Source organism: Bombina bombina, chromosome 12, assembly GCF_027579735.1.
Source record: "Bombina bombina isolate aBomBom1 chromosome 12, aBomBom1.pri, whole genome shotgun sequence".
Taxonomy (NCBI): Eukaryota; Metazoa; Chordata; class Amphibia; order Anura; family Bombinatoridae; genus Bombina; species Bombina bombina.
Genome location: NC_069510.1, coordinates 72,106,134 through 72,118,533, shown reverse-complemented (window position 1 = coordinate 72,118,533; position 12,400 = coordinate 72,106,134). Strand labels below are relative to the sequence as shown.

The 12,400-nt window shown below is 40.2% G+C and overlaps 1 protein-coding gene across 1 annotated transcript; it reads right to left on the bottom strand.

Annotated features, from left to right (window-relative positions):
• Positions 1-12,080, bottom strand: SSNA1 (SS nuclear autoantigen 1). The gene is made up of 3 exons (XM_053695545.1): positions 11,952-12,080; positions 9,882-10,081; positions 1-243 (listed from the first exon to the last, which is right to left on the bottom strand). Exons 1-3 carry the CDS (start codon positions 12,001-12,003, stop codon positions 139-141), a joined length of 357 nt encoding a protein of 118 aa, XP_053551520.1. The 5' UTR covers positions 12,004-12,080; the 3' UTR covers positions 1-138.
• Between the last annotated feature and the right edge of the window lie 320 nt (positions 12,081-12,400).

The window sequence follows — 12,400 nt, the reverse complement described above, 5'->3', positions numbered from 1 at the left end:
TCATTTTAGAAATAACATTTTATTATATTGCACTTCTATTAGACATTATGTAGTAAAAAATTAAAATGAATATAGCATAACCTGCCCCCTTTTCTGTACAAAACAAGTAGGCTTTTAGTATGTAGAATTGTGGTTTGCTCAGTGTTGGGGGTTAGGAAAGGTTCCTCTAAAGTCTGTGCTTTTGCCCAGGTTTCCGGTTTCTTTTTTAAGAACATTCAGTAGAGTCTGGGAGCTCTCCAAGATCTAGAATAAAAAATAATAATTAATAAGTAGCAGTATGATGCATATGTAACAGAAAATATGACAAATGGAATTATTTTCTGTGAGACTGGAACTCCATGGATTTCTGAAAGTTGAATAAATATATTTGTCATACAGTAGGGTGCTAGCTTCTCCAAAACCCAAACATTGGATGGTGTGAAAAAAAAACAACTTTATTTAGTTAATAAAGGAAGACAGATCAATATGTTTAACAGCTCCAGGACTCAGAACACATGGATAGGATTCAGGATCTCGCTAGTTGGTCACAGGTGAGTCAAACTCTTTAAGAAACTTACAACACACAAGATCTCATGGAGAGCCTGATGATGTAGGTGTCTATCCTTCACATCCAGACTCTGCATAGAGAGATAAACAACTCAAGAAAAAACAAATGTATGCTTACCAGATAAATGTATTTCTTTCCTGGCAGCGAGAGTCCACGACAATATTCCTTACTGTTGGAAATACAACACATGGCCACCAGTAGGAGACAAACACACCACAGCCAAAGCTTAAAATGTCCTCCCACTTCCCCCATCCCAGTTACTCGGCCGGAGGGAAAGAGGAACAGTAGGAGAAAATCAGGGTATAAAGGTGCCAGAAGAATAACAAAAAAGGGAGCCGCCCCAAAAAACTAACGGGCGGGGTTGTAGACTCTCCCTGCGAGGAAAGAAAAGAATTTATATGGCAAGCATAAATTTTGTTTTCTTTCCATAAGGCAGGGAGAGTCCACAACGTTCCTTCACTGAAGAAGGATTGGGACACAAGGAAGGAACAACAATCTCCTGATTGAAGTTGACGATCTGACACCACCTAAGAAGGAAACCTAGCCTAGTACGTAAAACCACGCTTATCGGCATGAGAAACAAAGTGAAGGTGGGTTGCACTGTAAAGCCGAGATTTCAGAGACTCTGCAGAGCCGAGACAATGGTTAATAGAAACAAAAAACTTTCCAAGATAACAGTTTAATGCCAACAGCATGTCAAACGGAGCCTGCTGCAAAACACGAAGAACAAGATTGAGACTCCAAGGGCAGAGTCACAGGTCTAATCCTAGTCAGAGCCTTAAAAAGGGTACATTTTACACTCATTTTAATTTGCATAAATGTTTTTAGATTATATATTTATATTAGCCCATAAAGATTTTTTTTTTTATTTTTAAAATATATAGTTTTGCTTATTTCTAAATAACATTGCTCTGATTTTCAGACTCCTAACCAAGCCCCAAAAGTTTTATGTGAATACGGTCAGCTACCTTCTCCAGCTTGCTCCTGTTTGTGTAATGGGTCTTTTCATATGCAAAAGAAGGGGGGGCGTCTTATTTCCCACTTGCAGTGGGCTTCCAACAACCTTTTCAACAGAGCTAAACTGAGAGCTTCTAAGTAAGTTTTTTAAACAGTTTTATACTGGATTTTTATATCAGTATTCAGTGCATATTATTCTTTCTAGTAGTATCTATTACATGCAGTTATATAAAATGAGTGTATACTGTCCCTTTAACAAACAATGACTGCACATCTGGAAGCTTTCTGGTAATCTTTGTGTGTAGCAACACCGACAGGGCCGATATCTGTCCCTTCAGAGAACTGGCAGATAGACCCTTCTCCAAACCATCATGAGAAAAGATAAAATTCTGGCAACTTTGACCGTAATACCAAGAAAAATTACGCTCCTCACTCCAGTGCACAGTAAGTTCGCCATACCTTATGGTAGGTATCGGCCAAGTAACCGGCTTATGAGCTGAATCAAAGTGTCCTATGACATTCTCAGAGAATCCTCTCCTGGATAGGACTAAGCGTTTCAATCTCCACCCAGGTCAGCCTCAGAATCGAGATTTTGAGTGTAGGAAGGACCCTGTATCAGCAGGTCCCTGCAACAAGGTGACCTCCATGGAGGAGAAGAGGAAATTCTCCCAGATCCGCCAAACCAGGTCCTTCGCAGCCAGGATGGAGCAATTTGAAGTCACTGATACTAGCTCCTGCTTGATGTGAGCCACCACACAAGGGAGAAGAGGCAATGGAGGAAAGAAATATGAGTCTTAAACTCCATGGAAACCACTAGAGCATCTATTAATACTGCTTGAGGGTCCTTGATCTCAACCCATACGTGGGGTAGTTAGACATTGAGACGAGAGGCTATAAGATCTATCTCTGGCATCCCCCATCTGCTGCAAATCTCTCCAAACACCTCAGAGTGGAGAGACCATTCTTCCGGGTGAAAAGATTGTTGCTGAGGAAGTCTGCTGCCCAGCTGTCCACACCCGGAATGTGGATCGCTGACCACACACAGCTGTGGGCTTCTGCCCATTCTATGATTAGCGATGAGGGAGGTCTCCCTGTCCACAAGGATACTCTCGTTCCTCCTGATGGTTGATGTAAGCGACCGTCGTTATATTGGCTGATTGGAATCGGATAAACTGGGCCGAGCCCAGAAGAGGCCAAGACTTCAGCGCATTGAAGATTGCCCGCAGTTCCAAAATATTGATAGGAAGAGTTGACTCCTGCTGAGTCCACAAACCTTGTGCCTTCCTGGCACCCCAGACTGCTCCCCAGTCTGAAAGGCTGGTGTCCGTAGTCACAATCTCCCAGGACGGTCTCAAGAACCACGCACCTCGAGACAGGTGGTCTTGACAAAGCTACCAAGAGAGCGAATCTATCGACAAGCTGTCCATACGATCTGCTGCGACAGGTCTGAATGGTCCGCCATTCCACGGTCTCAGCATGCATAGTTGTAATGGTCTGAGACGGAATCTGGCAAAAGGAATAACGTCCATACAAGACACCATGAGTCCAATCACCTCTATGCATTGGGCCAACGAAGATCTTGAGGCGGCCTCTGATCTGTTAGAAAGATCCTCATGGATACCGAGTCTATAACTGTACCCAGGAAATTCACCCTGGTAATTTGGAGTAAGAGACTCTTTTCCAAGTTATCTTCATCCATGAGACTTAAGACGACTCCGAAGAAATTCCGAATGATCCTTTGCCAGACGAAAAGATGGTGCCTGTACCAAGATATCATCCAGGTATGGTGCTATTGCAATTCCTTGAGTTCTGGCCACCGCCATAAGAGCACCCAAAACCTTTGTAAAAATACTTGGTGCAGTAGCTAAGCCAAAAGGAAGTGCTATGAACTGAAAGGGCTAATCCAGAAAAACAAACCTTAGGAACTGAAAATGATCCATGTGGTTCGGATCATGCAGGTATGCATCCTTCAGATCGATGGCAGTCATAAATTGTCCTTCCTGAACCAGGGGAAGGATCAATCTGATCGTCTCCATCTTGAAGGAGGGGACGCTTAGAAATTTGTTTAGGCACTTCAAGTCCAGAATTGGATGATAAGTTCCCTCTTTATTGGGAACCACAAAGAGGTTTGAATAGAACCCCAGGCCTCTTTCTGATGCAGGTCTCAGAGGAGGATAGATCCCTTACACAATATAAAAAGGCTGTCCTCTTCTCTGGTCTTGTAGACAGAAAATCTGGAGAGAAGGAATCTGCCCCTAGGCGGATGAGATTTGAATCCTACCCTGTACCCTTGAGATAAAACCTCCAGTACCCAAGGGTCCTGAACATCCTGAAACTAAGCGTTTGTGAAAAATGACAGTCTGCCCCCTACTAGATCTGATCCCGGATCAGGGGGCCGCCCCTTCATGCAGATTTGTTATCTGCGGGCTTCTTAGTCTGCTTGGACTTATTCCAGGACTTCAAGCTACTCTTGGGTTGCTCAGGCTTGGAGAGCAATTGCTTAGTTCTGTTTTCCTTATCTTGCGGAAGGAAAGCACCCTTTCCTTCGGAAATGGTAGAGTCCAGACTTGGACGAAACAAAACTTTCCCCTTGAAAGGTAAGGAAAGGAGTCTGGATTTAGAAGCCTTTGCGTTCAGACATATCATTTGCATATTCGCATCACTGATAAGGAATTGGCAATTCTTAGAGCCTTAATCCTCTCCTGAATATCCTCGAGGGAAGATTCTGATAGAATCACACCAGTAGATGGCGGCCCTGGCAACAGTGGCAACTGCCGCCCCCGGTTGAAACAAAAATCCTGTGTGTTGGAACATTCTTCTCAGGAAACTTTCCAACTTCTTGCCCATGGGCTCCCTGAAGGAAAAATTATCTTCCAAAGGGATAGTGGTACGCTTGGCTAGCATCGAAATGGCACCATCCACCTTAGGGATGGAGCCCCACAATTCCAGCTAAGAATCAGGGAGCGGGAATAACTTTTTAAAAGTTGACGAAGGGGGGAAAAGGAGTTCCAACTCTTTCCCATTCACTACTGATAATATTCGCCATGTGAACTGGGATAGGAAAAGTTTGTGGAACCTTTCTGTCCTTTTAAACCTTGTCTAACTTAGGAATCTTGGGTCCCTCTGGAAGCGTTGCTTCTGGAACCTCTAATGTAGACAGAACCTCCTTTAGTAAAAAACACAGATGCTCAATCTTAATCTGAAGGAGGGCTCCTCAGAAGGAGAGGGTTTAGTAATGAAGTCTCTGACTCCAAAAGTTCACCCTCCCAACGCTACAGAGGTCAACTCATCCTCTGACAATTGAGACATACTGGCTAAATTTGATTGGAAATTAGCTGAATCTAATTCAGTATAACTATGTTTAACCTCTTTCGTTTATCAGAGATAGGTAAGGCACTAAGGGTCGCAGACACAGCAGATTGTAACTGCGTGGTAAAGTCTGCAGGGAAAAGACCCCTCCAGTCAGAGTATTAGGCGTCCCACTGGGAACTGCATGTGAAGCGGTATGAGGGGATAGGGTAGGCATCTCCCGGACCACAGAATCCTTAGAGGTTTATGGCTCAGAGGGACTAATTATGCTAGGGGGGTTAGCAGATTTAGCTCCCTTCTTAGCTCTCAAGTGTAACAGCCTTGCCACGATGTTCTGACAGGGACCCGAGTGTAAGAAGGCAAGCAGTGTAACTCGTTAACACTGATTGCCCAGGAGCTGTCAGATAGACCGTCTGGATCGCTTTGCAGAAAAACCTTTTCCTGCATCTTCAGACTCTAATGTTCATCAATAGTCTCACTGAGATGATTACTTAAAACTCCAGTCCATTCTTGAAGGGAACATACCTATTTAAAGACTATTCAAATCTTCTGACACTTCTTTGTCATCCTCCTCTAGTGATGAAAGGCAAAGAATGACTGGGGGGATGGGGGAAGGATATTTAAAAGGGACACTCAAGTCAAAATTAAACTTCAAGATTCAGATACAGCATGCAATTTTAAACAACTTTCCAATTTACTTCAATTAACAAAATGTGCAGAGTCTTTTTATATTTACACTTTTTGAGTCACCAACTCCTACTGAGCATGTGCAAGAATTCACTGCATATACGTATATGCATTTGTGATTAGCTGATGGCTGTCACATGATACAGGGGGAGTTGAAATAGACATAACTGCAATTTATTAACAAAAATCTACTACTCATTTGAGTTCAGACTAAGTGCTATTGCATTGTCTTTTTATCATGCATTTGTTGATTATGCAAATCTACTGTATTGACTGGTCCTTTAAGCCTTTGGCTGGGGTGTCTTTGCCTCCTCCTGGTGGCCAGGTGTTGTATTTCCGAACAGTAAGGAATATTGTTGTGGACTCTCCCTGCCTTATGGAAAGAAAAATCGTCTTTGAGGGATCTCGGGGTACTGACGAGACATATTAGATCATCTCGCCAGAAACAACGTCATGATAATTTCTTCCACTGTGTACTTTAATAAAGGGACATTAACACCATATTTAGGTGGTGATAGTACCTGTTCTCCCTACAAATTGTTGGAGAGGATGCATAGAGGAACATATATGCATATCTAGTGGCTATGCACAGTCGCTCAGACCTATTGGTCTGCCATAAACATTGAAACAGAACAGGTCCTTTAACTAGTATTACCCTAGAACTTGGTTTCATTCCTTTTCAATAAATTCCCAAAGATCAAGGGGCCTATTTATGAAAGGCCTGTCAAACATGATCCGACATTGCGGATCATATCGGACAGACCTCGCTGAATGCGGAGAGCAATACACTCTCCGCATTCAGCATTGCACCAGCAGCTCTTGTGAATTGCTGGTACAACGCCGCCCCCTGCAGATTCGCGGTCAATCGGCCCGCTAGCAGGGGGGTGTCAATCAACCCGATCGTTTTTGATTGGGTTGAATTGCGGCGATGTTTGTCCTCCTCCTCGGCAACTCCATAAACTTGTGTTTCTGGGGAGACTGAAGGCTCGCCAGAAACACGGGCCCTCAAGCTCCATACGGAGTTTGATAAATGGGCCCCTAAATGTAAACTACATTTTAATTTATTAACCGTCATGATTAATTGTGCTAAACAGTTAATTCTGGCAAATTGAAAACAATTAAGCTTACCTTCAACCTCTATATGGAGAGATAGGGTTTTGTCTCTATTATATGTGTTTTATTTGGGATGAAAACCAATCCAAACATGGGTAGAGATATTCTGTGTTCTTCTTGTGGTATATCAATGGAAGAGTTTAGCTTCAATTTAATGGACTCAAGTATAAGACCATGACTACCTGAGTTTTTTATTCTGTATTACCAAAAAGCAATTACATTGTTATGTTGCTGTAATCTCTGTCTGTTGACAAGTGGAAATTTGTTTTTGTTTGTTTCAATTTTAAAAGGCTTAATAAAAATAATAAAAAAACACCATATTTAATAATCAAAAGGAAAAACATACAATTATGATTTACACAAAACTTCCGATGAGAAATTTCAGAGTTTCGCAAAAAGGACCACCAAAAGCTATTTTTGCTATCAAAGTTTGACTCAAAGATTTTGAAAGCTGCCGCTAAGATAATGTTATATAATTCTGCACTACGTTTACTGTCCCTTTAATCTTAGATGTGAAAAATTATGTAAACAAAAATGGCTCTACTAAAATTTGTTTAGCTTTAAGGGATATGAAACCCAGATTTTTTTCTCTTTCAAGATTCAGATACAGCATGCAATTTTAGGCAAACTTTCTACATTCTCTTGGTATTTTTATTTGGAAAAGCAGGAATGTAAGCTTAGGAGCTGGACCATTTTTGGTTCAGGACACTGGGCAGCGCTTGCTAATTGTTGGCCTACATTAGTATAGTCCTGAAGAACCTCCTCATACTCTCATACTATTATAATTAGTTAATTTGTAGAGCAACAACAAATTCTGCAGCGCTATAAACATAGGTATAATATGCGAAGGTGGCATTTATAAGGAGGAAATGGGTTGAGGACCCTATCAAGAGTTTAACTGTTGTAGATTACCTTACAAGAAGCTGGGATTGTAGACTTAAATGCTAAGGGGGTTCGGTAGGATGACAAAAGGAGGAGAGGAACTGAGGCAAGAAACAGAGTTTTTAAGGAGTGCCTAAAAATTGTAAAACTAGGGAAGAGTCTTGTGGAGCGAGGCAGAGAGTTCCATAAGATAGGGGCCAGTCTGGAGAAGTCCTGTAGACGGTAATGTGAGGAGGTTAACAAGATAGGTGGAGAGGAGGTAGAGAGTAGAGTGAAGAGGACAGGAGGGAGAGCATCTGGAGATGAGGTCTGAGATATAGGGGACACAATGTTATTGAGGGTCTTTAATGTTAAGGTCAGAATTTTATGTTTTATTCTGGAGGCTAGAGGAAGCCGGTGAGGGGATTGGCAGAAAGGTGCAGCAGGTGAAGAGCAACGTGTAAGGAAGATCATCCTGGCAGAGGCATTTATTATGGATTAGTAAAGTAGATAGACAGCTGCTACTGAGCCCAGTAAGGACGGAGTTGCAATAGTCCAGATGGAAAATGATGAGCGAGTGGATTAAAATATTAGTTGTGTCTTGTGTGAGCAAGTGGCACATTTTTGGATTTTTTTTTAAGGTGTACTATAAGTTACACATAACTCCAGTAGGCAAGCAGTTGCTGCTTCATAGCTTAGCCAAGGAATTGAGTTATGGAATGGTGTTGCAGTTTTCATAATAGATGGGAGCAAGAATGGACTTTATTTATTGGACTGTTGTTGATCTGCAAGGACCTATACAATAATGTTTTACGTACTTTCAGTTATAGAACATGGGTAACTACTAAATATTTGTGCTTCAGTTTTAATTTTTTGTTGTTTAAATAAGCACTATTGGACAATTAAAGTGAAAGTAAATCCTAGCGTATTACAAACGCTAGGATTTACTATTGAAACAAATAAAGGGCGCTTTCATTCATGAAGTATAAGATTATTCATGTAGAAAGCTCTTTTATTTGATTCAATCGATTAGCTTCTACAGCAGCGCACGGCGAAAAAAAAAATTTGGCCAAGAGATGACGTTTTCACCTCATAGCCAATAGCCGTGCAGTAAATACAGCTTGGCGCCCATGGGAGCCGGATTTACCGCACGGCTATTGGCTAAGAGGTTTAAAAGTCACCTCTTGAACCAAAAATTTTTTAAATCGATTATATCAAATAAAGGAGTTTTCTACATAAAGTATCTTATACTTAATGAATATAAGTGCCTTTTATTTCAATAGTAAATCCTAGCGTTTGTAAAACGCTAGGATTTACTTTCACTTTAAAGGGACATGAAAATCAAAAATTTTCTTTCATGATTTAGGTAGAACATACAATTTTAATCAACTTTCCAGTTTAATTCTATTATAAAATTTGCTTCATTCTCTTGTTACCTTTCAAAGGAGCAGCAATTCCCTACTGGTTTTTAACTGAGCCAATGACAATCAGTATATATACATGTAGCCACCAATCAGCAGCTACAACCTAGGCTCTTTGGTGCTCCTGAGCTTACCTAGATAAACCTTTTAGCAAAGAATAACAAGTGAAGAAAGCAAAATAAATAGAAGTAAATGGAAAGTTGTTTAAAATTGTATGTTCTGTCTAAATCCCGACTGTCTAATTATGACTTTACCGTCCCTTTAAAGACTCCATGTCTCTGGGCTAACTGTTGCACATGTACAGTATGAGTTACCTCTCAGTTATTTAAAAACACTTTATTCCGGTGGAATATGACTGTCTACCTTTTCTTTGTATTTTCTTTTCTATTTTTGTGTACTGTATTCAACATATAATTGAATTTAATAAAAATAAAAAAACGTTATTGGTATGTTCGGTCAAGAGGCCAGATTTTAAAAAAAGCACTGATCTAAGCAATCACTGTAGAGCATTTAAAAAGGTTAGAAAAACTGCAGCCTCTGATGGTTGGATAAGATCAATTTACAGGAAAATGTAGGCAAAATAAATAATAAATTTACATTGTGTGTGTTGTTTTTTACATCCTTTTTAAAGAGGTTTAGCCTTTTTTGCTCAATTTCAAGAAAAGTAAATGAATCAGATTAATTTAATTGTGTTCAATAAGAGATCCCAAAATGATAATGAATTTGTGGTCCTTGATTTTGATGCCTCTGGACCAATACGTCTTTACTGCAGTCTGCAGAGGCCTTTTATATTAATTTCCCTGCATCATAATAGGCAATAGACATGTGGATTTGGAGATCATATATGCAAACGAATACGGAAGAAAGACACTTGTGGCATTCGGCTATTTTCTGAGCTGGGTTCTGGAAAAAGACCGCCATCTTCTACATATGTTGCATCCAAGACCTCTGAACGCACATGTCTAATAGGCAAATACTTTATTTACCTTCATGTAAGCCGCTTCCGTTTCTGCTATTGTTTTGTCAAACTCGTCTCGGGATGCCATCTTCCTTGCCAGGTTCTCATTTACCCTGCAGAGCTTCTCTGTCAGGATCCTGATATCATTCTGCAGTTTATTCTTCTCTTCATCCTCTTGTTGAATCTGTCTGTTTAGCTCATCCCTTTTACTGCACAGATCTTCTATGCCTGATTAAAACAGAAATAAATGCACCAGCACATTGGTTTAAATTTAAAATACATGTAGCACTGTATTCAGTATGATGACTAACAAGAGACATCCTAAAAGCCACTATGATGTTATCCTATAGACAAAACAAGCAATATGTACATTTCATAAATGTTGCAAAAATAAATCAAAAGGTATCTCTAGTCAATTATTCTATTATCCATAAATAAGCTGGTCTGGAACGTTAGTTAATAAAAATCACAACAGTTGTATATTATATCTATACAGAAAAAGATTTACTTACACATATTTTGTATTAACTTCCATTTTACATTATTTTAAATTTAGCAATGACATAATTCAAAATCAATTAAGACAGTGACAGACATGTACTTTGCCTATCTTACCGCATTAGGTTATATATATTATATATATTATATATATATATATATATATATATATATATATATATATATATATATAATATATATATATATATATATATATAATATATATATACACACACACATACCCACACACATCCATCCAACCTGCAAGAAGCTACAGCCGAGAGCTGGAGTTCCTGAGCTTATGGCATTTGTCTTCATATTGAACCGAAGCCTCGATTGGTGCTCTGGTTCCATATGAAGGCAGATGCCAAATCGTTACACCGTCTGTAAAGATAATCTGCTGGTGCCCACGGGAGGGAAACCGGGAGTCGAGATGGTCCTACACTGCAGGGAAAAAAAATAAAGGGAGAGGGAGGGATAGGAATCTACACTAAAGAAAAAATGTGGGGTGGTCCCTGACTAACAATCGCCGGAGGAGGGGAGGTGGGGGACTGGTTTATAGGTAGCTGCAGACAGCTGCTGCCAGAACCTAAGATGGAGATGACGGGGGGGGGGGAGGAGAGTGCTATTTGGGGAATCAGGGGTGGGAGGGTGTCAGGTGGGAGGGTATATCTACACTACAGCTAAAACAAAATAACCTTACAAGCTACCTGAGTAACCCCTTCACTGCCTGGAATAATAGAAGTGTGGGGCGCAGATGTAATTAGCTGCATTCTAATTACCAAAACGCAATGGCAAAGCCATAAATGTCTGCTATTTTTGAACAAAGGGGACCCCAGAGAAGCTTTCACAATCATTTGTGCCATGATTGCAAAAGCGGTATGTATTAAAAGATGCACTCTCTTGAAAAAGCTTGTGTTAACCTGTAAGCAGCTCATAAAATCTCTATCTCTCTTAGTTTAACAGTTTTTTAAAGAGCTTTAGGACACCACTCGGCTGATTTCTACTGACCAACAAGGCTAAAAAGTAAGCTGATATAAGCTAAAATAAGCTCATATAAATTGTTTCAAAGTTTGTTGCATAAAGTATCATGAAACGAATTTATGTTAAATAGTACAATTAGTTTGTGCTCTGGATAGCTTAAAGTAACATAAATAACAGCAAATGTTATTATATTACAAAGTATTACACTGCTCCCACTCATAACACAAACCAGTTGGCAACATTTTCTGTGAACACTGCTAACATAATGACAGTGTCTAATATCAGCTGCAGTTTGGTTTGTTGGTGGAGTTTGGTTATTGAAAACCAATTGCAGCAACCAAGATGTTAATTTATTTTAAAAATGTCTAGACTTGGCTATATTATTTTATACCACGACAAAACAGGTGTCCTTTTAACCATATAGATTGCAAGGAATACTAATTCTTATGTTTCTGCATTAGAAATACCCTCTACTTAGAGACAAAAAAAAAAAGTGACTGACAGAAGTGATCTTGGTCACCATATTTTTCACCTGGTTATCTGTAGTGAGCTTTGTTTCAGTCTAAGTAGCCGCATAAACAAAGCATTTACAATCCCAGCCATACTACTCACTCACACTTCACAAGCTCGTTGTTGTACGTCTGTAAAGCAGCCCCTTGCTGGGTCATTGCTGCCCAGTACTTCCTCCCTCAGCTCTCTCTTTAGGCAACCACCTAGAGTTACCGCCAGACCGAAACAAGCACAGCGCATGCGTAACAGGCAGACCGCCACATAATACGCATGCGTATAACCTCCCTGTATTTTTTTCAGCCAATGGTGGTGATCAGATAGTACTCACGTGGTAAAGGCAAAGAAAGTTCAAGCGCTTTACTGGGTATCATGGTAACGCTTAGGTAGTTGTCAACCGTACCTGCTAGTTTCTACGCAACCAAATCACCTGGACGTTACGCCAGTCATGTGATTTTGGTATTCACTCAGTGCTGCTGGGAGCTCGTAGAACTGAAATAGTTAACCAATAATGAACTAACTTGAGCTGATTATGTTCTGGCGCGCGTTATGCATAAT

Bases quoted from the DNA above. Each gene is read 5' to 3' on its own strand.
- SSNA1 (XM_053695545.1), bottom strand. From the start codon at position 12,003: ATGACCCAGCAAGGGGCTGCTTTACAGACGTACAACAACGAGCTTGTG. The intron at 10,082-11,951 runs GTGAGTGAGTAG...TGTTTTAATCAG, and splicing joins CAACAACGAGCTTGTGAAGT to GCATAGAAGATCTGTGCAGT. The intron at 244-9,881 runs GTAAATAAAGTA...TTTTTATTCTAG, and splicing joins CGGAAGCGGCTTACATGAAG to ATCTTGGAGAGCTCCCAGAC.